At 50.5% G+C, this 27466-nt stretch overlaps 1 protein-coding gene across 4 annotated transcripts; it reads right to left on the reverse strand.

The window, feature by feature from the left end:
- Positions 1 to 253: 253 nt before the first annotated feature.
- Positions 254 to 27222, reverse strand: MASP1 (MBL associated serine protease 1). 4 transcript variants are annotated; one of them, XM_068164066.1, is made up of 11 exons: positions 26859 to 27222; positions 23824 to 24049; positions 15540 to 15717; positions 15159 to 15290; positions 14710 to 14906; positions 14239 to 14386; positions 13628 to 13746; positions 12705 to 12783; positions 7333 to 7470; positions 6260 to 6334; positions 254 to 2838 (listed from the first exon to the last, which is right to left on the reverse strand). In XM_068164066.1, exons 1-11 carry the CDS (start codon positions 27065 to 27067, stop codon positions 1943 to 1945), a joined length of 2397 nt encoding a protein of 798 aa, XP_068020167.1. In that variant the 5' UTR covers positions 27068 to 27222; the 3' UTR covers positions 254 to 1942. The 4 variants fall into 4 exon arrangements, with proteins under 4 accessions (XP_068020167.1, XP_068020168.1, XP_068020170.1 ...); XM_068164067.1 differs by lacking the exons at positions 254 to 2838; positions 6260 to 6334 and adding an exon at positions 6900 to 7074; XM_068164069.1 differs by lacking the exons at positions 254 to 2838; positions 6260 to 6334; positions 7333 to 7470 and adding an exon at positions 10164 to 10637.
- Between the last annotated feature and the right edge of the window lie 244 nt (positions 27223 to 27466).

A 27466-nucleotide genomic window follows, 5' to 3' on the forward strand; every position in this document is an offset into this window, starting at 1 on the left:
TACTGCCCCCATCTTCAGTGATGTGCTGAAGTGAGAGGTAACTGAAGGGCAGGATCTCATCTGTTGATGTTTTTTTGCAATTTGTATTTAAGGCTGGCCAGGGTCTGTCTCTGCCCATGACGCTGGGGAGGCCATGGTTGAGCAGATGTTGGGGTGAGGGACAGTGTGAGAATCCCATGGGCTGTGCAGGTGTGTGTGGTGAAGACAAGTGACTAGCCTTGATCATGTGTAAGAACCTCAGGGCAGAACTCAGTACATATCAAAGTTTTATTTTGTTCTCAGGAGGAAGGTTACACAGAACCATCCTTCCATGACATCAGCTACTTTACAGAATGTAGTATCAAAAAAGAAATATATATATATATATTTATATAGATATGTATGTATATAAATACCTTGTAGTTACATGACATAGCCAAGAGTACAGTTCTTCTGAAAGCTGGACCTTCCTTAGGCCTTCTGTTCCTCAACATGTTCTACAAATAGCTTTTTGGATGACAACAAAATGGCAGAATGATTTAATTCACTGTTGACTTGGCAAAACCAAAGGAAGAGGAGGAAGACAGGCTCAAAGGAGGCTACAGGCACTCAGAGAGGGCAGCAGGCAATTTTTGCATGTGGCTTACAGCAATAGGAGGGCTTTGCTGGCAAGTGAAGGATATGATGTCCCTGCTGAAGGAAGGTAAGCTCACCTAACCTTGCTCCTTGGTGGGGCTGACCTGTCTGCATGGGCCATGGAAGAGGCTGGGGAGATATGAATGCTTCTGGTGTGTTAGGCGAGTTGTGGCCAGTTTAGAATGACTTGGACACTTGCAACAGACCAGAATTGTCATGAACAAACACTGAACACTATCAGTAACCTGTAAATCAATCAAATCAATACCTTTAAACACAGTTAAAAGGCACTAGGTTGTTGCAAGGATGAATGCACTGCCATGCAAGACTACCCAGGCCCTTAAAGAAAAGGTGAAACCCCAAGGAAAGGCATTTTATCTGAAATGAGTCTGCTGAAAGCAAGTATTGTTTAGGAACAGCAGATATGATACAGCCTTGTGTGTGGAAACCTTGCCTTCAGAGGTCTGCTGTGGCCAGAAACCATTCCAAGAGTTAGTCTGAGGGGAGTACTGGAGAGGGGTTTGGGTGATGGAGGGTTGGAGAAGTTTTCATGGCCAGAGGTGAGGATAACACTAAATCCAAACCCTGTTCCCTGTCCTTGTGTCCTCTGTGGGGCATCCATCCTACATGGTGGGGGTGGTGCCAGTTTGGCAGCCATTAGCTTTCCAGACATGGCTGAAGCTTAGGAAAAATGTGGATGCATCTTCACATCCCCAGGGCCAGGTGGGCATCACTTGAGATACTCTCAGGCAGGGACATTTGTTTGCAAATAGAAATACGAGCAAACCTCCATGGCTCACTCCCTACTTCTTCTACAGAAAAGGTGTTCCACAGCATGAAGGACCTGTGAGGTCCAGCCCTGCTCAGCTGGGTTTCCTGCACTGTCTATAACCTCTGCAGCTCCTGCAGATGTGTCATCTGATGGGAAGATGTGGACGGAGAGCCCTGAGGATGCGGGCGATTCCCTGTGCGCAGTCCAAAGCTTTGTTGGCCAGGAAATGCTGTCTCCATCACTGTGCCTTTGTCCTGGCTTGGAGGGAGGCTTCCTGGGAGTTTGGGTGAGGTTTGGAGATGGGCAGCACAAGGTGAGGATGCCAGCTGAGATCTTGCCCTTTGCTCCCTTCCCCCAGCTTCCTAGCAAGCGTTTCCTAAGAGCACAAGCAAAGGGGTGTGGGACCAAGTGAAGCAAATGACGCGGTGGAGGGCTGGCAACGGCCTGATGTGCGCTGAGCATCGTGGCTGCTGCTTGCGAAAGACCAGAGTCTGGAGCACATTAAACAGCAACAAAAAGAAGAAAGGGATCTGTGGCAGCAGGCTGCTTAGTCACTCATCTCTCCAGCTCCTGCTCCAGAAAAGTCCACCTCTCTGAGGAGCCTGTTTTCTTCTCCACCCAGTCCACGTAGTTGGAGACTTTGGTGTACACACCATACACCTGCTTGCTGCCACATTCCTCTGGGCCACCCCAGGAGACCAGCCCTTGGGCCACCCACCTCCGAGTTGCGGGGTCCTGGATGACAAATGCTCCCCCACTGTCTCCCAAGCAGGTGTCCTTCCCACCTTCGTAGTAGCCAGCGCAGAACATGTTCTCGGTCACGCTGTAGTTCCCTGACCGTGACTCGTAGCTGGTCTTGCACTCTGCGTGCAGCACCACTGGCAGCTTGACATACTGCAGGATATCAGACAGTGTCCTCATGCCCGAGCTGATGATCTCATCCACCGTGATGTTGGGGTTAGAGATACCCCAGCCAGCCACCAGCCCCAAAGTGTTGGGGTGGGGCCCCTCCAGCTCATGCTCAAACTGGGGCAGGCAGACAGGCATCACGTACTTTCCCATGGTCACTTTCTCCTTCAGCTTCACCAGAGCAATGTCATGGTTGTAGTTCTGGATGTCAAAGTCCTCATGGAGGATGATCCTCTCCACTGTCCGGTTCACAGCCTCCATCTTGTTTCTCACGTCGTGCAGGGCCAGGTAGACAGTGACGTGCTCCTTGGAGACGGGGATGATGGTCTGGTCTCGCCTCTGAGAGCGGAGCACGTGGGCAGCTGTCAGCACCCAAGAGTCTGAGAGCAGGGCCCCGCTGCCAAACCATTTGTCATTGGGCACCCGGGACATGTCCTCCACCACAATCAGGGCCTGCCAGGGAAAGAAGCCAGGCTCTGCGTTCCGGCCGCCAATGATGCGCTTGATGATGCCGGGCAGAGGACGAGCTGGACGGCCACACACTGGAGACAAAGGCACAGGACAGTTACTCCCACCACGTATGACCCATATGACAGGAAGGAAGCTGGAGAGCCCTCAATGAAAAGGATAGGCTCTTGCCAATGTCCTGTGTGCTGGACCTCTGCTCCCTGCAAATTTACCCTGCAAATTGCGAGCTCATCTTGGTAGAGAGTGAACTATGGCCCACTGTGCACGAATATGGACAATTAGAATTGTGTATGACACACTGCTGGATGCTGGACTGTGGAGGCTTTCATCCAGGGTTAGCTACACTGAAGCTCTATGAAATCTTTTGACACTGAAGGAAGGAATGGACTCGGCAAAATGTGTGAGCCAGGGTGGGACTTCGACCACTCTAAGCAGTATCAGACCTTAGTCTTGGTTTACATCTATGTGATCTGTGCTCCAGATAGGGACCATGATGTTAACAGATTTCTTAGGGAAGGGCAAGTAGAGGAATCTTCTGCTATCTTAAAAACCTGGCAGGTGATATGATTTCTGCCAAGCTTGGACTGCAGTGAAACAGGGCTGTGACTTAAAGGGTTGTTGTACAGTTGAGCTGATAGGTGGGACAAGAAGATGGCTTGAAGGCTATCCTGCACTTTGCAATTCCTCACTTTGCAGTTCACTTTCTGGAATGATTTGGCTGGATCCATATCACTTCAGAAGCAGAAGGGCCAAATGAGTAATCCTGCAGCCTCACTGTGCCCTGTGAGCTCACTCAGCCCTTCCCAGAGCATCCCCCCTATTGCTCAGCTCATGCTTAGTGTGCCAAGAAACCCCAGGGAACACAGGCAGGAGGGCTGGAGCCTGACATCAGCCCAGCCTCACCCCTTTCTCTGAGACCCATCATGAGCTCTGTGGTCTCATGGCCATAGCATTTTCCCTCCTGGAGGGGCTGTGGCTGGAGAAGGCTCAGCTGTGGTATGTTGCCTAACATCATGGGCTTTATTCCTCACCACAATACTGGCAGCCAAGCCAGCATCCCTCTGCTCAGCTCCTCTACAGACCTGGAATTAATGTCTGAAGAGACCTATTGTGCTGCCTGGTTTGTCTCCAGGACCTTTATCTCTGCACTGTCATATGGTGTGAGGAAGAAGAGAGGTTCATCATGCTGAAGGTCACTCTGAGAAGTTTGGACAGGGTGGACAGGGACAATCCTGTCTCTGAGGAACTTAAACCTTGGGACATGATTGCAGGTTGTGGGGCGGACTCACACCTGTGGCAGCACTGTGAAGAGGGACTCCCAGGTTGCTTGAGGGTCCTGATGTCACTGGTAGGTTATGGGAGCCAAGTTGGGCTTGTGCTTCTACAGCTGGAAAAGTCCTGAATAACAGAAGCTCAGATGCTGGTTTCATCCTCTCAAGCCTTCAAAGGAAACCCACATCCTCTGTGGAAAATGCTAAGACTCTTCCCTGATGCTCCCTGTGACACTATCACCCCATCTATGCACCCCTCACAGAAAGAGGGTCTGCCTCCCCCAGGATGATAGGACTGAGGCTACCAGTCAGTTGTGCAACCAGGATAGGAGCCCCAGGATCTGCTGACATGGCTTTGTTGCAGCCAGGGTCTGAGGTTAGAAAAACTGTGGCTCTGGCAGTGGGAGGGCATGGTGAGTGTTTCTACCTGCACTTTGCTCCCCTGCCTTTCCCAGTGCTGCAAGGAGCAGCAAATGTGCTCAGGCAAATCATTGCTGCGTCCCAGGCCGGCGGGTCTGCCGGGCAGCTGTCCCAGCGAGATGGTTTCAGAGGAAGTACATCCAGCCAAAAATTTATTCTATTAAATTACATATCAAAAATGCTGACCAGGCTGCAAATGCTCCCACTAATGGCAGAGGCAGGCGTGGAGTGGCCTGGAAGAAGAGCTGCTGGTGATGGGGATGTGGCGTGAGACGTAGGGGAAAATCTGAGGAACAGCTGGCCAGATGCTGCCTGCAGATCCTGATCTCAGGAGAGCATCACCCTCTCTCTGGGATTTTCCATTTTCTTGAAGCCTCTCTGGCTTCTGTCACTAATCAGGAGGCCTGGAAATGGCCCATGAAAGCAGCTATGGCCCCAGAAAAATGTCCCCATATGCTCCCAGTTCAAATTAGTTCAGACTGAAACATCAAGGAGAGACGCAGGGAGCAGCCATTGCAACAAAGCAGCCACAGCCCTGCTCTTGGAGCTCCATGGGATGCAGACAATCCCAGGCAGTCCCTCCTTGGGCCTTGCAGTTGCTCAGCATAGCTGGAGAGCAGATACCCTCCACGGACATGAGCCAGCTCCCAAGCCCCTCATGGTTGCAGCTGTAACTGCTGTATGGCAGCCACATCCCTGCCCCTCCCTGGAGAGCCATCCCTGCACATCTGACCACAGCCTGCAGCTGAGACTGCCTCCAGTCCCCCCTCCAAGCATCAAGACCTAACCCCAGGCTTGGCCATGGCCAGCCAACATCCCAGGGACTTTTGTTTAATCCTGAGTGGGCACCTGGCCTGGAAACTTGCTGGCTGCAAACATTGCTGCTGCTGCTCAAAGGCAGCAGCTGCTCAAAGGCCTGGGGCTTTTCCTCCCCTACAAAGCAGCTGGGTGTTTCTGAAAGGCTTAGGGAGATGCTAATTGCTCCTGCATGTGGACACACTGCTAACTGGAGTAGGCAGCCAGCTGTGCTTGGCAGGTAATGTTTTGCTCTTGGCTGGAGCCATCTCTGGTGATGCTAAGGGCTGAATGATGCTGGGGCTGCTGGTTTCCTTGTCTGCTGGTGTGGGTAGCTCATGGAGCACTGACAGCCAGGATTACTGTGACCCCACTGCTACTTTATAAAGCCAGGGAGACATGCTCCTTTCAGTGCTGCCAAGTGCCACCACTGCACCCTGAGCAGCTGGGCCAGCCAGGAGGGCAGGAGGGCTCTGTCCCCAGTACTCAAGCAGCTGGCTATTGCTTTGAGGTCATTCAGCCTGGAGAAGAGAAGGCCCAAGGGGGACCTCATTGTGGCCTTAGAATATTGATAAAAGGCCTGTAAGAAAGATGGGAACAGTGTTTTTAGCAGGGCCTGTTGTGACAGCACAAGGGGTGAGGGTTTCAAATTCCAAGAGGGGAGATTTAGACTAGATATAAGAAAAAGTTTTTACAGTGAGCACGGTGAAACACTGACACAGGTTACCCAGAGAGGTGGTAGAAATGCCTCCCCTGGAAACATTCAAGGTGAGGCTGGATGATGGGGCTCTCAGCTCAAGTTGTCCCTGCTCACTGCAGGAGTGTTGGACTACACAATCCAAAGCAACTCAAAACATTCTATGATTCTCTGATACCTATAACCAGGGCATATGGCACTGTCACCAGGAAGCAGAGTCCCTGCCTAGGGCAGCAGCAGGTCAGGTCGGGCATGGAGGTGTTCCTGCTCCACACCCCCTCCTGCAGGAGCCAACCACCCTGGCGCTAGTACCTGGTCTGCAGGAGGGCAGTTTGGTCCCCAGCTCCTCACTCCTCCATGCTCCTGATGCATCACACGTGTAGGTGGCTGGAAGAGAGCAAAGCATTAGCTGGGCTGTGGGATTGGGGGACTGTCATTTGCAGCAAGATGTTGCACAGATGCCAGGACCCTTTCCACCTCCAGAGCAGGAGGTAATCTCTCTTTTATGCTCCCTGTACTCCATTCCCTGGGGGGAGGGGCAGCCCTGTCCCCATGAAGGGGACATGCCACTGTCCTCCGTTTCCTTGCCTTGGGTTGTTGGCTGTGCTGCTCCCTCAGCCTCAGCTGGCAGCTGCTGCTCTGTTAATGCTGCCAGTGCCTATTCTGCAAATGCATGCAGAATGCTGGGACCAGATGCATGGGGCCAGAGGGATATGAGCAGGGAGACAGGAATGTGAGGAAATCATTTGGCTTTGCTTACTGAGGGTGGAGAAGGAAGAAGGTCTGAGGTGTGTGCACACCCCTTCCGCAGCCCTGAGCTGGGTCTAAAGGGTGCAGAGACCTGTGGTGCTTGGCACCTTATGGTGTCTCTGGTTGTGGACCATGTGGATCAAGGGGAAACTCACTCTGCCATGATGCCACTGCCAGCTCTTCAGCTTTGGCTATGCTGGACATTTGAGTGCTGGGATGGGGATCCTTGGGGAGACCTTTCTGAGACTGATGGACCTGATGCTCTTTCCAGCAGCAGCTTCTTTCATAGAGACACAGAAAATTTCATATGCTGCAAGGCGCAGATGGCAGAGTGAGAAGGCAGAGTGCTGAAGAACCACCACACTGCTCTGCCAAGGCTGTGAAACACACAGACAAAGCAATTGTCAGTGCTAACTCCATCCTACCTCACTGTAGAGCAGAATGTGGCCAATCTGATAGTCCAAGCAGTGCAGATGCAGGTTATAATATGTGCAGGCTACATCCACAGCCTGCTGCTTGCAGAATGTCCCAGAGTGGCCATCCCAAGCTCCTCCCACTTCCAAATGTGCACACATGCATGGCCATTCACCCACCCACACTGTGCCATGGGGATGTGGCCCAGCCCCACTGCTCACCGGTGCTGTTGGGGGCCATGTGGTAGTAGGGATGCTGGCAGTGGTACTGGATGGCTGCTCGGTAGGTGGTCAGGTTGTTCCTGGAGGAGTAGGTGATAAAGCCATGCTCCAGCTCTGGTGGTGCTTTGCAGTCAGCAACTGAAAGCCAACAGAGAAGGTGGGTTGAGCTTTGTGCTGTTTCATGGGGTGTCCAGCTAGGCAGTGAACAGGTGATGCTGGGCTTTGGCATGTGGCCTGTGGGGCAGAGCGAGGGGCTGTACAGTCCTGTATATGCTTTCTCCAGGGCACTGCAGCACAGCCTGATGCAGTCTCAGATAGCAGCAGGAGGCTGTCCCCAAGTAGGACAGACTGGCCCTGTGAAACTCCACCACAGCCACCCTGGTGTTTTTCCAGGGCATATTGGTGGCACTGCTGCACACCAGCAGCACAGCTTACCCACAGTTGTACAGTCAACACCATTGCACTGGTGGAGACCCCAGTCCTACAGCTCCTCTTGTGCACTTCATCTAGTGCTATACCTTTGTGAAGGGAAGAAACCTGCTCTGCATCTTTTGAGAGATGGTCCTAGAGTATGTCTTAGCATCACAAAATCATAGAATTGTTTAGGCTGGAAGAGACTTGTGAGATCATTGTGTCCACCCATTAACCCAAGTCCATTGCTAAACCATGTCTTTGTGCATCACATCTCCATGTCTTTTAAATGCCTCCAGGCAACTTATTTCAGTACTTGGCAACCCTTCCAGTAAATAAAATTTTCCTAATGTTCAACCTAAACCTCCCCTGGTGCAACTTGAGGCCGTTTCCTCTTGTCCTGTTACTTGGTACTGGGGAGAACAGACCAATCCCCACCTCCCTACAACCTGCTTTCAGGTAGCTGTAGAGAAGGTCTTTCCTCATCCTCCTCTACTGCAGATTGAAAACCTCAGTTCCCTCAGCTGCTCTTTATAGGACTTGTTTTCCAGGCCCTTCACCAGCTTCATTACCCTTCTCTGGACCCACTCCCACACCTCAGTGGCTTTCCCTTAGGAGCAGGCAGAAAAAAAGCAGGCAGCGATTCACCAACCTACACCATGCATCCCCTCTGTGCACAAGGCTTTGCTGAGAGCCTGGCCCCATCCTTCCTACTCTGAGTCTTGCTCATCCAACAGTACTGATAAACATTTACAGATGAGGCTGAGCAATCCTAGGTCCTGGGTGTCCTGTGATGGCAGGAGATGAGATATTGAGAGTGTGGCTTAGCTGGTCTGCAGATCTCACTTGCTCCGTCACGGGCAATTTTGGCTCTGCTTCATCTATCCCTGGTGTGGGCTTGGGGTTTGGTGAAGGGAGAAGAATTTTCAGGATGGCCTGTCCATAGTCCCCTTTCTTCCCTGCATTCCTTGCAGGGCACTAGCCAACCTCTTCTCCCCAGCTTGTCCCCTTCACTGAGCCTGTGTTGTGAACCCCAGGAAGGACCTCGAGTTGCAAGCTGGTTCATTCTCCAAAGCCAGGGGTGGCCTCATGGGACCTGTGTCTCCCCATCATGCAGGCAGCTCACAGCACACTTGGGGGATGCTGTGCAGCCTTCTCCAGCCCCATCCTTGGGCACCTGAGCCAGAGAAGGGCAGAAGCAAGCATCTGATTCTGCAAGGAAATGCACTTTTGTGGAGATGTATTCTATAACATTTATGAGAGGTAAGTAGGAGATGAATGGCTTGGCAGAAAGCAAGTCCTGTGGATCAGGGAAGACTTGGGCTCTGGGAGTCTTCTGCGCCAGGATGGGAAAGGCGCAAGGACAGGAGCCGTAACTCCTATGCAATGATCCAGGATAATGAAGAGAGAATTCACTAGAGCCAGTAGCTGGCACCAGGGACATGTGCAATGCCCAGGGTTAGCCACCTGCTTGGTTGAAAAAAAACAGGGTTTGTGGCAATATGCTGCAGCTCACTGTTCACCGGGATTCCCTCCACCTGCCTGGTAAGGATAGCAGGTGATGGGATGGGTATGTGGGTACTACCAGATCAGGAGGAGGCTGTTGGGGGTATCTGTGCCTTGCAGAGGGAAAGAGGAAGGGACACAGAGCCCTGTCACCAGCCCCTCGGAACCCCAGCCAGCCTGAGCTTTCCTGCTCACTTCCCATGCTGCTTCAGTGCTCACTACTCCTGTGTCAGGGTATGACCAACGGTGGGACCTTTGTATGGCACTGGAGGATGCTGGGGCTTTCAGGGGAGATGGAATGGATGTTGATAAATCTGCCTGGCTCGCACAGCTGTTCTAGGGTTGTTTATGACTGCAAGGAAGCACCCATTGGCCTGCACAGCCCATCCCCTCCCTGTGTGTCTGCCAGGCCTGGGGCAGACCTGATGGCTAGCTCTTGCACAGAGGTGTTTCCCAGTGTCTTAGGTCCAGCCAAAAGGGTGAGGAGAGGGAGTTTGTGCTGTGAGCCTTTCCAGACTTTTCCCTTGGGAAAGGGACCATTTAGCATCTCTGTCATCGTTGGATCGGAGGTGGCCCAAGCTCCCCAACATGTATTCTTCCTCCTCTCCCCATTTGGTTTGCAGATCAGCATCCTCCCAGCAAAGCCTCTGATGCCTCAGGGAGTCCAGGGTGAATGCTGTGGGCTTCCAGGGACATGAATGCAGCCAGACACCAGGTTGTGACCTCCTTCAGCCTGAGGCCAGCCTGTCCTCCCCTCCACAGAGCCAGCAGCAGGGAGCAAAGGGGAGACAGAGGAGGATCCAAACTCTTGTCCCAGTGCCAGGGGTTGGTGCCTTCAGGACAAGGCTGGTGATGCCCACCCATCCTCCAGGCCTCATTGCCCAGAAGATCTGAAAGGCACCAGGACTCTTGGAGAGAGGAGAGGAAGGAGTGTTTCTTATTTGTGACACTGGGCCAGGGAGGAAGGGCAGTGGGAAGCTGAATTCAAACAAACAAACAAACAAACAAACAAACAACCGGGCGGCCATGCTGCGCTCCTTGTGCAACCACCTCCTTGGAGCTGATCCAGGCCAAGGCCTCTGAGCAGAGAGGGAGGGATGGGGAGGATGTGACGGGAGCTGATGGCAGCACACAGTCCCCAGGCAGTGGTGCCAGGGCCAGGCAGGCACCGTTCAGAAAGCACCAGGAGCAGGAGGGTTAACAGTGCCATGCCAGTTAGACAAGCCATGGAGATGGATTTGGCATTAGGGCCAGGGGCATAAGGGACCTGCCCTTGGTACTGGACAGATCAGAAAGGGACATTGAGACAAGCTGCTCGTCAGGGCCTCACGCAGCCACTTGCTCGGAGCCAGCTCTTCCCTCTGTCTGGTTGTCGGCTCTATCTGCAGCTGCTGCACCGAAAGCAGAGGAGAAGGAGGAGAGCAGAGAGAGAAAGCCCAATTAGTAGATGAGCAGAGAGAGGCATGCAGGAAACCCAGCCCCCAAAACACCAGAAATCGTTAATGAGTGCCCCATGAGCCATGCCAGGGCGCTGGGTATACTGTGGAGACCCAGCCATGCCGAGGACCTGCTCACTCTGCTTGGCTGGGGCAACCTGGGGACAGTGGCTGGGAGAAGCCGTCACGGGGTTGCGCTTAGCCTTGCCAGGCCACGGAGCTGGATTTTATCCACCTTGGCTGAGAAGTTTTCTATTTTCTGCATTGCTTTCTAAAATCGTTTTAGCTCGTGCCCTGATACTCCCAGGCATCCTGAGGAGGTGGGAGGCATTGCAGTTTGGAGGCCTGATTTGCCCATTTAGGGGCTTCTTGGCTTTCCAAAAAAAAATGTCTTGGACATGTAGTGTGTAGTGAGTCACATCACACATGAAAGGATCAGTTCCAGCCCAGCTGGTACAATGCAGACAATCACTTCCATTTTCTAAAAAAGAACTAAAATAAAATCTGGGAAGTGCTAAAAATATTAACCTAGGTGGTTTTGGTTTTTTTTTTTCCCCCCTCTGCAATGCCAGTTTTTGTCTGGTCACTGTTCAAGCTGGATAAAACCAGTGACTATGGTAGTGAAAGCTATAGGAGTGGGGAGTTCCTTGGTAGGGCGAACCCACACCTGGTATCACTAACCCGCATCTGGTATCACAAACCCCACACTTTCTAAGGAGCCCGTTCAGATACAGATCTATTTAGTAGGTCTGAGAGCCTCCCAGTTTCCATTTTGAGTGAGCAAACAGGTATTAACACTCTAAGGTAAGAGCCATGATATCTCTAACAGAAAAAGCATCTGCCCAGATGAGAAGGGCTTGAATCCCAACATCCCTCAAGAGCATCTTGTCCTGCCTCCCCTGAAAGGGTCTTTTTCTGAGCCTGTTTGCTGCTTTTCTCCTCTCTGGGCCAGCCTTACAGTAGACTGAGCAACAATGAGAGCCATCCTGAAGACTAAGGGTGTTTGGGGAAAAGAAATCATCAGGTACATGTCCCATGCCTGAGCTGAAAGACAAGCTGGTTTAGATGAAAGAAGAGATGATGTAAATAGTCACCCATCCTTTCAAAAGGTATCTCCTCTCTTTTCCCCTTTTCTCCTGTTTTTTCCTGTTTGTAAATGTTTGGGTAACTTTCCTCTCCCTTATCACTTAGCTGAGCATGGTTCAGGCTACTACCTGGAACCTCTACAACTACCTGAAGGGAGGTTGTAGCCATGTGGGGGCTGGTCTCTTCTCCCAGGCAACCAGCACCAGAACAAGAGGACACAGTCTCAAGCTGTGCCAGGAGAGGTTTAGGCTGGATGTTAGGAAGAAGTTCTTGATAGAAAGAGTGATTTGACATTGGGATAGGCTGCCTGGGGAGGTGGTGGAATCACCATCACTGGAGGTTTTTAGGAAGAGACTGGATGGGGTGCCTGGTGCCATGGTTTAGTTGATTAGATAGTGTTGGATGATAGGTTGGACTTGATGATCTCAAAGGTCTCTTCCAGCCTGGTTAATTCAATTCTATCCTATCCTATCCTATCCTATCCTATCCTATCCTATCCTATCCTATCCTATCCTATCCTATCCTATCCTATCCTATCCTATCCTCTCTAGTGCCCCGGTCTTAGTAGCCTCTGTTGGTAAGGAAACTTGGACCAGGATCTAGAATATCCCAACATGTCTAAGATTTATCCAGCTGAGCCAGTTCTCAACAGCCAGGCTTGCTCTTTCCTTGACAGAGGAACAGCAAAGTGACTGGCAAATCAAGTTATATGAGTAATCTAAACAAAAGCACCAACCTCCTGCTTGTGGCATTTGGCGTGAGCCCCGTAATGTTATCCAAGAACAAGCCAAAAGAGTTTTGCAGGGTTACATAGCCTCTCTCTGGGCTTGTGTTGCTGAGTAAGGAATTCCACTCTGGCAGGGAAGCTCCCTTCAGCATGAAATTATTTCAGCAGGGAAAGGACATGGGCAGGGTAGGGAAGAGCGTCCTTACTTTTGCAGGTAGGAACCTTGTTACTCCATGTCCCATCCTTTAGACATTCGATCTGGAAGGAGTCACTTTCCAGGTTATCCTGTGCAGAAGATGCCAGCAAAGAAAAAAATCTACCATCAGTGTACAAGTCATGCAAATTAACCTCTCAATAAAAGGAAATTTCTCAGTAATTTAGTCAAAACATATCCAGACCCCCCTGGGAGAGGACTTTTCCAGCTAAAAATTGCAATGCAGTCATAATGAAAAATGTGAAGAATTTTCTTGTTTGCAGCAACTCAGTGGAGTGCTGAATGCAAAAAAATTGGAACAACTTATTCCTATTTCTACGTGCTGGGCTGGCTAAAGAGGCAGCTCTGCATGGAGGATGAGTCTGGAAGGACATCAGGGAAATAGCCAGCTCCATGTTGGAAGTCAAAGCAGGCTACCAGTTTGGAGGGGAGACAGCCGCCCTGTGAATCACTTGTACTCCCTCTAGTTCTCAGCTGTTTCCTGGAAAGAGCCTGCCAAAATCCCAAATCCTCTTGACTTCCAAAATCCTCTTGACTTGCCAAAGTTGTTCCAAAGTCTCTGAGGACAGCCTGGTCTCCGAAGGCTGGCCTCTGTGGGGCTGCCTGGGAAACTGAGCCCTCGCCCACTGAGGTGGCGAGCAGGCAGAGCCCTGGCGGCTGCACCCAGGGCTTTTGCTGACTTTTCCTCTGGCCAAGGTGCCAGGTTTGGCACTCAGGAAAGTGCCATCTCCTCTCTTCCTCTGTGCCTTTGGAAAGGGAACTTTGTGGCTCTCAGAGGAGTCTTTTCCTTGCCTCTGGGAATAGGGTAAGGATAGCATGTGGGTTGTCTTCCCTCTCCCAGAGATGCAATGGCTTTGGGAGGAAGGATTCCCCCTTTCCTACCTAGATGCCCAGCTCTACACTGTCACCCCATACCTTCAGTACTTTGTATCCAGTGTTGCAGCTGATGACAACCTGGTCTTTGAAGGTGTACTTGGCTTGGGAAGGCTCGATTTTCCCATTGAGTGGTGGTTGCACCAGTGGGCATGGGTTTCCTTTGAATGAAAAACAAGTGAAGCAAAGCAAAACTCAGAAGAATAAATGGAGGAGATGCAGAGTCCCAGACCACCTAGCACAGTTTGATAATCTTTGTCCTGCTCCTGCTATTAGCCTATACTGGAATGGCTCAGCCCAGGTCTTCTCCTAGGAGTAAAGGCTGCAGGTCTCACTTACCTCCAGTCTGTACTACTCTTGCTTTGAACATCATGAAGCTGGGAGCTAATAACAACAGGTTGTGTGATTGTCCTGCCCAAAACTGCTCTGCTTTGCCACGTGGTCTCAACTCAGGGCCCATCTGGCATAGGGGAAAAAAGCTCCTGCTGAAGGGAGGACTCCATGTTATTTTATCCTTTTCTTTTGTTTTCTGGAATAGGCTCTTTCTGGAGACAGGATCACGGACCACCAAACTCGTGGGCTCCACTTGAAGGGTTTAGGAAGCCCTTCACATTACCCCAAACCAGCAAACAGAGGAAAGCAGCAGGAGTTACCAATCGCTGTGTATGACAGCTTCCAGCCCCTGTTCTCTCCGGAGTTGTCACTGTGGAAGAGGATCTGTACGCTGTTGGTCTGGGTTTCAATGGGTCCTGGGGGCTTCTCTCCACAGAAAGGGCCAAACTCTCTTTGACCAGCTTTGATCTGCCAAGGCAAAGAAGAATGAGCAGTTTGAGGGCGATCTTTGATCCCCAAGGATTGCTTCACCCTGAGGCTGATGGATGGTGCTGCAGCGGGGTCAGTGGGGCTTAAGCAACATGTGTTGGGGGGATATGAAGTGAAAGAGGGTCACTGTTGGCTGAAAGGGTCAAAATCAAATATGGTAAGAGAGATGGGAGTGACTGAGCACAGGGCTCTTGTTGGTTTCATCACCTCTGTTTAGAACAGGGAAATTTTGGCCCCTTCGTGAGGACATTGGGGAAATGACAGGAGGCTGGGACAGGAAGAGTGTGGAAAATCCAGCTCACCTTGATGTAGTCATAAGGACAGGTCACCTCAGGGTGGTCTTCCACATCAAAGCTGTCGTCAAAGCTCAGGGTGATGAAGAAACCTTCTTCCAGCTCGATGCGGTACAGGCAGTCTGAGCTCTTGGGGTAGGGACTGGGGAAGTCAGCACTGGTGATCACTCCACTTCTCTGGGTGTAGAGGTTGTCACTGCATTCCACTGAAACACAGCCATGGCTCTCTCAGGGCCCTGCCAGCCACATCCTAGCCCAGACCATGCTCAGGAGCCCCTTCCAGTGGAGTGCGGTCTGCTGGGTGGTCCATGGAACACATGGGTCCATGCGAGGAGAACCTCCCACAGCAGGCTCCAAATATGCCTGTGGCTTAGAGGGTCCTGGTCTGAGAGCTAATCCCAGCTAATCTATATGTTGCAGCTTCAGAGATTAAACCTTTTAATTTCTCTGGGTGGTACCTTTGCAGGTCCTGTTGTCGGAGTGGAGGATGTAGCCGAACCTGCAGGAGCAGTAGTAGCCTCCAATGTAGTTGTGGCAGTAGTGGTCACATGCCAGCTCTTCATCACTTTTCTCCAGGCACTCATCCACATCTAGGAAGGAGAAAATAATGAAGGGAGGTCACCTGGAAGCCCCCCATGCACCACTTCTTGTGGGAACATTTGCTGCAGCACTGAGAGTTGTCCCACATGGTGGGACACATCAGCAAATCCCATGAGGTCCAAGGGCTGCATACAAGGACTTTTCTTGCTAAGGTCCCCAAGGCTGTTCTGAAATGTGGTCCTAGCAACTCTTATATGCTGGCCTAGCAAAATGGTCCTGCAGGGTTAACTGCTGCTTACCCACAGCGGTGTAATGGGCATCGAAGCCAGTGAAGCGTTCCTCATTGGAGAAGTCAGACCTGAATGTGAGCCCCATGTAAGGCCCTGGGGACAGGATCACTTGCTGGCCAGGAGCCTGCTCTGTGTCTGTTGTCTCCCTGCCGCAGAAGGTTGCCAGCTCCTGGTCCTCAGCTTCAATCTGTTAGCAGAAAGAATGGGTGAGTGCTTGGCAGAGTTTGGGACTTACCTCCTGGATTCTTCTAAGCACTTGGACAGTGTGGGAGTTTAACATGTCCCTGGGGTGCTCCCCAGCACTGCTCACCTCTGAAATTTCTCTGCATATGGATGTGCATGTCTGTGATCATGGAGAGCCCATGGTGCTTTCCTAGGGGAGGTCAGGCTGGGCTTGGAGTCATGCTCTGCACCTGAGAGCTCAGATCTCTGCTTATCCCTGCCCAGCCTGTCCCCTGACAGGGCTCAGCAGTGTCTCCACGGGGCAGGCTGGCCCATCTGGAAGCCTGTGATGGCAACTGCCTAAGGATGCAGCTCTGTAACCCTGGGTGCCCAGTCCTGCTCAGCACTGTGTTGCCTTGGTCCTAAAAATCAACTTCCAGCTGTTCCTGCTGCATCTACCTACCTGCAGAGGACAGAGCATGTCAGCCTTGACTCCCACTGCTCTGGCTCTCTGAGGTGCTGTTACTGCAGTAAAGCAATTAAATGGTTTCTTCAGTATGAGCAGAGGGACTCATGTCTGCCTGCTCCTGCCTGTGGTGACCCTCTGAAGCAGATGCTGAGAGAGCAGGTAGCATGTGGCATGTGGGGAGGAGCTGGGAGGTGTAAGGAGAGGATGCAGGGCAGAAGCCTGTTTGGGATGCGGGGTGAGGACATAGGCAGGTGTCTCCGAAGAAGGGCTGTGAAAATCAGCCCAGGGGCTATGTTGTTCCCAGTCAGATCTGCTGGTATGTGAAATGCTTCCCCCTTGTCTCCTCCCTCAGCCCAAGTGTTGATCAGGGTGACAGCATCTGTGTGAAGGCTGTGCTGCTCAGAGGGCACTGGGACACCAGAGAAGCCTCTGCCCGTTGGTTTTGCATCAGATCAGAACAGCATCTGTAGTTTGTAGAGTGTTTCTGTTCCCTGGACTGGCTTGGATGAGCTTGGTCCTGTCCCAACCACCCAGAGCTCCTGTCTCGTTCCAGGGCTGCAGTACCAGGCTGGGAGCCATGCACCTAGAGAGCTACAGCAGGGGTCGTATGGGTCCTGTCAGCAGGCTCACTAGTCTCTGTGTGTCCCTTTAGAACACAGACGTGCCCATGCCTTCAAGCACCTTACGCCCTGCAGAAAGCCCTCTGGGTTTCCCTGGAAACCCCCTCCCTTCCTTTTTCCTCGATGTTTTCCCCAGGACTGTTTCTGCACTGACTCCATCTCCTGCAAATCCCACCCCTAGCCCCTGTCTCCACCACAACCTCTCCCAGCTCATTCCCAGCACCCTGCCAGCTTTCCCCCAGGAGATTTGAATATGAATAACCCCTCGGCTGAGGAATGTGAGGAACATCACCAGGCCAGCACTGCAGCGCTCATGCCAAACCAACGCTATTGAGGCCCTGATGAAGCGTGCAGTCCCCCAGCCCATGCCTGAGGACGACTGTCGCCTGCTCAGGGACCCATGGGGACCCAGAGGCATTGCAATGCCATCCCTGGCTTGCATGGTCTTCATGAGGCAAAGCTCTCCTCTGGCTGCACCCCTGCCTTCTGGAGACCCTCAGGAGGCATCATCTGGAGAGAGTCTGGGGCTGAAAGGGAAATTTCCCAGGGCCGAGCAAGCAGGCGGAAACTCACTCACACCGGGGAAAGCCAACGTGGAAATGGCAACTCAGCATGCCTTGACATCGCCTCCAGATATTTTCCATCCTCTCATACAAACTGGAGCTGGCCAGAAAAGAGAGAGACTTTGTGATGATAAATTTTGAGAATTTGGAGGAAAAATCATGAGCCCAGCACTGGGACAAAAACTCAGTGGAATTATTTGTATGTGTGTGAAAAAACATTCGGGGGGTGGGGGGGGGGAAAAGGAAAACAAGTCATTTGGGATCCATCTGTTTTCAATCCCTTTGAAATATACTGTGGTGCTTTAGAATCTCTTTTAAATCTGAAAGAGATTGTTTTGAGATGAAAGAGTGTTTCAGACTGAAAAATGGGAGCAGCATCACCAAAGGAGAAGGAAAACGACACTTTGGCCCTGACATAGCCTTGGCTGTGTGGCACACAGCCTTTTCTGTAGAAACTGCCTTTTTGAAGGGAAAGTTGTGGGAAGGAGCCAGCTCCTCTGTGCAGGGCTGGTAGCTGTCACCTCTACAGGGAGACACAAGCCACCACATGAGTTCCCATTCCTCTCCTCCAGTCCCAGTTAGGGCAGGACCTGCAGCACAGCATCTCTAGAGTGCCAGAAAACCTTCCCAGCGCCCTACGTCTTGGTCCAAGGATGCTCCTGCCATGGGTCCAGCCCCAAAATCGCCCACAGTATCCCTGGCTAGAGCCCCAGAGTGGCAGGATGAGGCCCGGGAGAGCTGAATTCTCCTCACCAAAGGTATCCACGGCCCCTTATCTGTGACGAGTCCCATGCCCCAAGCCACAGGGAGCAGAGACAGCCCTCCGGCAGTAAACTAAACAGAGAGGTCATCATCCCTGGTTAATATTTGCTGCTTCTGCTGAGGACTGTATACTTTTTCGTAGATCATTTACATCCAGTGAGCAGGCTGGTAATTAAATCCTGGTTGTTTGTTTGGAGTTTCTCCCTCTCGGGTCACGATGTCGACGTTTTCACTAGAGAAGATGTGTCCCTAAGGGAAATATCAATCGCCGCAGAGAAATTCCCTATAAAAATACGCTGAAAGAATCTGCCTTTGAAAAGTAAAACACAGCCACACTCCTCTGCCTCTAAATTTACCCTTGCCACTGCCTCCCGCTCTCTTCCCTCCTTCTGCTTGCCTCCTCATTCCCTCGTGGAGGTTTCTTCCCTCGTGGAGGTTTCTGCCCTCCTGGATGGAGGCAGATGGGGTGTGTGTGTGTGTGTGTGTGTGTGTGTGTGTGTGTCCTTCTCGGCTGTGGCTCTGTCCCCACCCCACATTTTGGCTAAGAAAAGTGGTGACCCAAGCTGCGTGTCCTCCTGCTGCCCCTTACTGATTTTGGCTTTCAGGGCAGGAGGCTGGGGGTGCCCCAGCTTGGCAGCAAATAAATGTTGCCCCAGGGCATGGGCTACTGGGGATGCCAGAGCAGTGATGCTCCAGATGTTCCCTCCTGCAGTGGGTGGGTTAAAGAAACACCAGGAACGTCGAGGGGAATTTGGCCCAGCAGTTCAGTATCTGCTGCTGGAGAGGAGCAGGCAGCCAGCAATACGGAAATGCAGCAGCCAACCCCCCCCTCCAGCCCTTCAGGAATGCACTAATTGGATTGATGAAGGCCAAACATACCACTCGTAATATATATAAATGGCTCATTAGGCAGAGAAATCTCAGTGCTGGGCTGAAGGCACTGGGAACACAAGATGAGGAGATGATCAGAGACAGGGAAAGGCATGAAACAGTTCAAGTGCACACAAGAAGGCAACACTCAGATGAGCATGGGCTGTTTGGGGTTTTTTTGCAAAATGACATGCTGCTGCTGCCTGTTGGAAATGAGGCAGGCATGGAACATTCCCAGCAGGAGCCTCACTCTAGGTCTCCTAGAGATCCTCTCCCCCAAATGAATGTGATTTGTCCTCAGTATAAGTTAAAAATCCCTTTGTGTACAAACATGCAACTGAATTTCCACAGGAACATGCATGGAAGCAGCTGTGCAGTGGGGGAAAGGGAAGAATGGCTTCTGCTGCTGTGGAGTTGGCTTGGTGTCTGGGGACTGTCCCCTTCCATGGACTGCTGCATCCACATGACATATTTCTGGACTAGGCCTGTTCCCTGGGAAGGCTGAAGCTGCAAGGAGAGTCCAGATGGGATGCTGGAGTGCTGATGAAACTGATGGCTCACACCCATGCCTGATCCTTCTCCCTTCCCTGCATGGGGAGTAACTGTGATCCCCAGTGGAGCAGAAGGTGTCTGGTGCCACCAGACTGCTCTGTGAAGAGCCAGCAGGATGGGAAAAGTGAGCAACAAAGCCTTGGGTTCTCCCCTCCTCCAATCTGCCTCTCAGAATTTGAAGTGGTGTTCTTGAGCCCACACACCCTCAGGGTATGCATTATACCCTGGCTAAGGCTATCTGAGAGCTCCAGAAGAGGATGCTCTTCTGAACCTCCAGTTCATGATGAGCCCTGATTTGTGCTTTTCCCTCTCTTTTGAGCAGAGAAAGGGGTAAACGTGTCCCACACACCCTGTGAGCCCAGGATGTGGCATGCAAAGTTGATCTGCTACACACCTTAAGCACTGTGCCAGACCTTGGGGGAATGCGTCTCTGTCACATCGTGACTCTTTCATAATCCCCATGCCAAATGCCACTTCTCAGGGAGCTGGCACCTGCTGCAGCTCTGCCTCACCAGCTTGGCCCACACCCCTCACCAGCCCCTCACTGGGGACAGCTAAAACAGACACCTGTGCTTGGTTGGGCCCCTGGCCACCCTCAAGCAAATTTATTTGCAGCCGTTGGTTGTGCTTGAGATACCTCCTGAGCACCCACATGTGGGGTTAGTAGGAATTCTGTCTGGGTGAGCAGTCAAATGGCACAGATCCTCCCTGGAGACACAGATGTGAGTAGCAGCTGCAGAGAAGTGTCTCAAGTGCCATGTGTGGCCAGAAGTCTGAACATATCATGAAGAGGTATATCCAAGGGAAACTTGCTTTGCATCAAGAGAGACAGGACCCACAGACCCACAAAGTGTCACAGACCCCTCTGCCCTCCTGCTTTCACATACAGTTGCAAAGACCCATCACAGACAGCCCCTGCATTTGAGAGTGAAGGCAAATCCCTGCATCATGTGCTGGAACCTGCCAGGTCTCAAGCATGTGCCATCCTGGATCAGGACCCGGTGGCAGGGATTGCAGAAGAGATGTAACCCCATGAGGACTGTGAGACAGCAAGGACTTGCCATGGGCTCTCTTGGGGGAAATAATCTCTTCTCACCACAGGCCTCTTCTTCACTTCAGTCAAGGATCTGATCCTAAGCTAGAGTCTGAGCCTTCAGGGCCTGATTTAATTCCAGGGCTTGACCACATGGACAGAATTGTAGGCTAAGATTTCCTTAATAAGCTCAAGGATTTACTTGTGAAGGCTCCTCAGGATTTTCCTCTCTGTCCCACCACTGGGATTTCTTCTCGCATCTCCCCATCTCTGCTGCAGTGCCCCTTAGTGACACTAGTCAAAATCACGTAACCTGACTGCCCAGTCATGGTTGTGGCTTTCAAGGAGCCCTTGGTGTCAGTGCTGGAGGCTTGTGTGCAGTGCTGAGTGACCTCAAGGAGCTGAGCAAACTGCAGTGAGACCTTCCACAAATGAGGAACCCCTAAATCAGTTCTGTAGGGACAGCAATGAGCCTGAGGAGGAAGGAGCGCAGCCGAGTGCAAGACCTGAAAGCAGATGGCTGCTCCTTCCCCATTGCCCTGGACATGGCAGGTAGCTGAAGGTGGTCATCCAAAAGCTGAGGAGAGGCTGTGTCCAATGCAATGGGACCTGGAGCTTGGCTTCCCAAGGCATCTAGCATTTCCTACCTGCATGGGGCTTCTTTGAGTGGCTATTTTGAGGGTGACTCTTCCTCACATTCCTCCTGGCTCACTTCCTTACTGAAGTACCACCTCCCCTCTCTGTCATCCCTGCTTGCATAAACGAGCCTTCCTGGCCTATGAGCATTTCTCTAGAAGCCATTTTCTTTTCATATATATATATATATATATATACACACACAGAGACATGCATGTGTGTGCATATATATAAATAAACAGCTATTGTTTTAATTAGCCATTGTTTCAGAGATCTGGAAACTGTTCCCTTCTGAAGACCACCCCGAAGGCAGAGGTCTGTGCGGGTTTATAGCTTGGCTCTCCCTGAGCTTTCCACTTAGGGTGACTGCACTGCTGGAGAGCTCAGGCATGTGGGTAAGGCAAGCGAAGGTCAGGGCATGGTGGCTCTCTGCCTGTTCTGAGCTGAATCTCCACCTTGCATCAGACTTGCTCAGTCTCCATTCTGACCTTCTTCTTATGTCTGTAAGAATGATGAAGAACCCTGGTGGAGAGCCCAGTCAGAGCCATGGTCAGAACAAACAAAGTGTTCCTTTGTGCACATAAAGACATATAATCATTGGTTTAACCTGTGCAACTCTCTGCCACAGGATGCTTGCAGAGATTAAAGTCACCCATGAGTTCAGAAAGCAGTGGTACATGGGAATCCATCGAATGCAGAGGTACCACCTGTGGCTTTCTGACCCTCTTTGTTGACAGACTATTACAGAGGAGCACTTTTCTGTGCTGCCTCTATAGTCCTCTATAGTTATATCCTGTAGCCATGCACTGCGAGCCTCTGTCAGGGAGAGGGCTGGTGCTATTTCTACATCTTGTCTTGAGGCAGACAGAGACTGGACACAAGGAGGAAAATAGCTATGGAGTCATTTGTTCATCTCCTTAACATCTTTTAAGCTAGTGGTTTAGCAGCACCCCTACCCAGCAGAGCAGCCTATGCAGCTCTCATCCATTTTCAGCACTTTTCAAATGTAATTCTGTGGTGGAGGCTCTGCAAGCTGAGTTACAGCCCCGAGCAAATTTATACAGTTGAGAACTAAATCCCTGTGGAAAATACCACCTTCTTATGGAAATCCAGAGGCAGAGAGAGACATGGTGCCAAGTTGGCACCACGGCCAAATAACAGGAGCCTTATGAAAAAGAAAAACTGAGCAGAGGGTGAAGGGCAGGAGGAGGAGGGGTAAAGTGTGGAATGGGGAAAGTTTCCAAGAAATTTGCTCCTTGTGCTTGCTGGGTTTTTAAAGCAATATATCTCTATATATGCTCCTGGCCCTTGTGCTTGGAGAAGATCCAGGAGAAGCAGAAAGAACTAATCAAACCTCAATGAGATCTGTTAGTTGCAGAATGGGTGCCAGCACAAAGGGGAAATTAAAGCAGTGAACAAGAGATCCTAGAGGGAAAAAAAAACCCAAATGTTTGCTTTGTTTTCTTAAGGCAAGAATAAACTAATAATTTCAAATAGCTGGCAACTGAGTTTTGCTTTTCCAGATCTCTGTGCAACCTCCACCTGCCTCCGTGTGGAGGGGCAGGGTGGGTCTTATGCTGGGCAATGAGTTATGGCTTGCTTAGCCAGGCAAACCTAGAACATACCTGCTTGCTACTTCTGGGCTGCTAGGAAGCACCAAACCAGAGCAAGTTCAAAGATATCACAGTATCACAGTATAACTTAGGTTGGAAAGGACCTCAAGGATCATCGAGTCCAACCCATCTACACAGACCCCATGACAAGACCATGGCACCAAGTGCCATGTCCAATCTCCTCTTGAACACCTCCAGGGACGGTGACTCCAGCTTGGAGAATCCAGCTTGTCCTGCATGTCAAGGAGAGCCTTGCTTAGAGAGATCTGTGGTGCAAGAGGCAAGAGCCACTGCAGTGTCTGGCCTGCCACCATTTTTGATGGGTTAATGCCCAGCATTGAAATATTTTGCGGGTTTGGCCATGGAGCTTCCTGGGAATCTCCATAGCTTGTTTGTGCTTCAGGTATTTGCCAGCAGTAGCCCCAGAATTTGCATCCCAGCTGTGAAAGAGGTTTGCATTGAACCAAAAGGAGCCTTTGCATCTGTGGCCTGCAGCCTGTGGGAGGCTCTGCTTGGAGACCTCAACCTGCAGCCTTGAGCTGAGGCTTAGGCTTTCCTTTTTGCTTCCCCGGGGTCTGGACAGGATGTCCCAAAAGTCTGCAAAGCCGTGGCCAGGGATCCATGCTGTCTGCAAGGTGCACCTGTGGCATGCCCTGACTTTTGTCTAATACAGAGGCTCTCTTTGCATCAGAATGGCACAGAGTGGGAGTTTAGTCATGGCAGTTTCATCAGCCCATAGATGTGTAAATCCTGTTGGGTCCATTGAGAATTAGATGCCAAATTACCTCCAGATCCTCAGTGGGGAAGTTCTGAATCTGGTGTCCCACTCACTGTCAGTCCAATGGATGCTGTCAGCTTACCTGTGCTCTCCCTGTTGTCCACTGGACTGACAACCCATGTGCCCAATAAATGAAGAACAGCTTCTCCCCAGCTTTTCCGGCGCCATCCTCTCTCAGCTGGCCAAACAGGTCTGCTGTTTACCCCACCACCTGCCCCATAATACCACGGCTCACCTTCACATAATCGTATTCACAGAGGTAGGATGACTCCAAGTCAAAATGCATGAAGTACAGCTTAATTTTAAATCCATCAGGCACAGAGATGTTCCATGTCACTTCTGAGTCACTGGGATAGGAGTCGGGGAAGTTGGGAGACTGGATCTCTCCAAACATGTCTGTCAGCTCAATAGCATCTGCTGCACAGAGCAGCAAGGCACAAAAGGACCAGGTCAAGGGATACCTGGAAAACATACAGGAGGAAATGAAATGAAACTCTGGCAATGCTACAACCTGGTGAGGACTCAGTCTCTTTTCCCAAGTGGGTTGTGTAAGGTCACACATTGTGAAATGGCTGGGAGAGGAGGTGCAATGGACTGTCACCATGAGTAACCCCCCTGCCAAGCCACAGAGAGGTGGAGATGAGGGTGGGAGCTGTCTGTGGCTCTCAGGAGGTGAAAGCCCCTTTGAAATGTGGGTGATGCAGGCTCCATGTGTGATGCAAAACCATCTTCACAGCTCACAGCCAGCTCCAGGCACTATCAGGAGCCTGGCACTTCTCATTCTTCTGGTAGCAACAGCTGCTGGCAACACATCCTTCAACTAATGGGGCTCTGATGGGCAAATCTTCATTTAATGGAAGAATAAACATAAGGATGCTTAATAAAATAATGGCACTTTCTAAACCAGTTTAATGAAAGCATCACAACAACTGGGAAGTATCATTACGATTAATACTGCTTAAGCCTCATCCTGCCAAACTGGGATTGTTGCCTCTCAATACATGGCACACATCATTGCAGCTGGGCAAAGATGGGCAGCAGGCTCAGCAGCATAACCCAGCATGTTATTCCTCTTCTCTTCTCTTCTCTTCTCTTCTCTTCTCTTCTCTTCTCTTCTCTTCTCTTCTCTTCTCTTCTCTTCTCTTCTCTTCTCTTCTCTTCTCTTCTCTTCTCTTCTCTTCTCTTCTCTTCTCTTCTCTTCTCTTCTCTTCTTCTCTTCTCTTCTCTTCTCTTCTCTTCTCTTCTCTTCTCTTCTCTTCCCCTTTTCTCTTTTCTTTTCTTTTCTTTTCTTTTCTTTTCTTTTTCTTTTCTTTTCTTTTCTTTTCTTTTCTTTTCTTTTCTTTTCTTTTCTTTTCTTTTCTTTTCTTTTCTTTTCTTTTCTTTTCTTTTCTCTTTTCTTTTCTTTTCTTTTCTTTTCTTTTCTTTTCTTTTCTTTTCTTTTCTTTTCTCTTTTCTTTTCTTTTCTTTTCTTTTCTTTTCTTTTCTTTTCTTTTCTTTTCTTTTCTTTTCTTTTCTTTTCTTTTCTTTTCTTTTCTCTTTTCTTTTCTTTTCTTTTCTTTTCTTTTCTTTTCTTTTCTTTTCTTTCTTTCTTCTTTTCTTTTCTTTTCTTTTCTTTTCTTTTCTTTTCTTTTCTTTTCTTTTCTTTTCTTTTCTTTTCTTTTCTTTTCTTTTCTTTTCTTTTCTTTTCTTTTCTTTTATTTTATTTTCTTTTCTTTTTTTCTTTTCTCTTTTATTTTCTCTTTTCTTTTATTTTATTTTCTTTCTTTTATTTTATTTGTATTTTCTCCTCTTTTCTTTTTTCTTTTCTCCTCTTTTCCTTTCTCCTCTTCTCTTCTCTTCTCTTCTCTTCTCTTCTCTTCTCTTCTCTTCTCTTCTCTTCTCTTCTCTTCTCTTCTCTTCTCTTCTCTCATCTTCTCTTCTCTTTTCTTCTCTTCTCACCTCATTTCTTTTCTTCTTTTCTTTTTTTCTCTCCAGTCTTAGGGTATCACTTACCCCATATGGAGAAGCACACAGAGGTTGAGATCTTTTGTCATCAGTCAGCCTTTAGAAAAATCTCAGCCTATAGAGTTTGCCCAAACTTGTTACCAGCTTGTTTGTCCCAAAGGAGGGCAGAGAGTACAGGTAAATCAGTGGCAGCCCATCTGACCTCACACCAGCCTCAAGTTCCATTTGAGCATGAAAGTGAGCACAAATGGAATATTTCTCTGTACAAGGGGAGAACACTGCCTGTGCTGGAGGTGCAAGCGGAAAATCCTGTGCCATTGCGGGGGACCCAGAAAGAGAAGCAGGCCTCAGGCTCTTTACGCCCAGTGGAGTGCACAAAGCAAAGGAAACGTGCAGGAAACTGGAGCCATTAGAGACAAAAAATTTCCATTTTCTAAATCAGGCACTAAGGCCTGGCAAAGGCTTGTAGGTGTGTATTTCAGGCATTGGAACTGCTCACATATACACATACACCTGGTTTCAAAATCAGGGCTTGATTTAGGTGTGTGGGTGAAGAAATTGAAGCTATATAAGTAGATAATTTTTAACCTGTCTGTGTTCTCTCGCATCCAGGGTGGCAGATTTCTGAGGTTCATTTGTGTAGTGCCATCACTTTTCCCAGCTCTTCATTACAAAGCCAAGTTAATAGGCGCTGAGAAATTTGGATCAATTTTTCTCTCAAGCAGAGTGAGGTTGAACATGCCCTTTTCTGACAGCTTGTCTGAAACCACAAAAATGTGTGAAGGGAAAATCTGTTTCTCCTCTGGTCAGAGTACATGTACAGGGATGGATGCTCAGTTGGTGTAAATGGGCATCACCTTCTTGAGCAGAACAGGCCATTTGCCAGTGCAGCTCTCTGCTTTCCTTTTAAACACGGGAGGAAAACATCAAAACTTCTTTCCTATGCCAGGAATGTCTTGGCCTCATGTAAAGTGATAAACTACCATGGTGTGCATAGAAAACTGAAGCCCATGCAGCGTGTCCAGCCTCTCTCGCACCTTTCACCCATGCGCCATGGCGGAGAGTACGCCCAGGCTGCATGCCCATCACCCGGGGCTCCCCGGGGCTCTGCCGGGATTCCAGCACACCAACCGGGATGCCTGCACACAAGCCGGACTGCAGCACAAAGCCGAGGCATGGGTAACGCCTCGTTTGCTCGCGGGTGGGGAAACCGAAGGCACGGTCATCAGAGGGAAACCTTCCCCAGCCAGATGGTCCCCTGCCCGGCCGTGCCCCCAGACCATCACGTGCGAGACCCCGGGGTCCGCCCGTAGCGGAGGTACTCACCTCATGTTGCTGCTGGGAGACTTTGACACAGGGAACCGCTGGTTGGTTTGCGGGGGACGGCTTTGCCTCCTTCCAAACGCTCCACTGTCCGCCTTATCTCTGTCCGGAGCTTTGTGAGCGTGTGTGTGCCTATGTGTGTGTGCGTCTGGAGTTGTCTGGCATTTTCCATGCAGGTCACGCCTTCCCCTGCCTGCAACCGTTCCCCACATCCCCACAGGCACGCATGCAGACCTGCCCGCATTGGAACCGTCCTCCCCGCTGCCGCCTGCCGCCGCTCCCGCCTCTCCCGCCGCGCCGGCAAGCGCCGTGGCATTCAGGGAAGTTTTTGTCTTCCCTAATCTCCAGAGTTTTGTGTGTGTGTATGTGCCCATGCACGCTGTGTTTTCTCTCCCTTTCTTCTCCCCCCCTCTCCCCGCCCCCCAGCCTGCTTTGCCAGATGGCTAAAATTTGCTTCTCAATAGGGTCGGAGGCTCCAGCAAAAACAGAAGGCAAGAAAGTGTGAAGAAAAAACCCACAAAAACCCAAAACCCAAACCAAAACCAACAAACCCCCCAAAACCTGTGCAGGGATAAAGAGCTTTAGTGGTGGTGCTGCAGCTGGGAGCCGTG

This window comes from Melanerpes formicivorus, unplaced genomic scaffold, assembly GCF_026170545.1.
Source record: "Melanerpes formicivorus ecotype bairdi unplaced genomic scaffold, bMelFor1.0.p_v2 SCAF_76, whole genome shotgun sequence".
Classification (NCBI taxonomy): domain Eukaryota; kingdom Metazoa; phylum Chordata; class Aves; order Piciformes; family Picidae; genus Melanerpes; species Melanerpes formicivorus.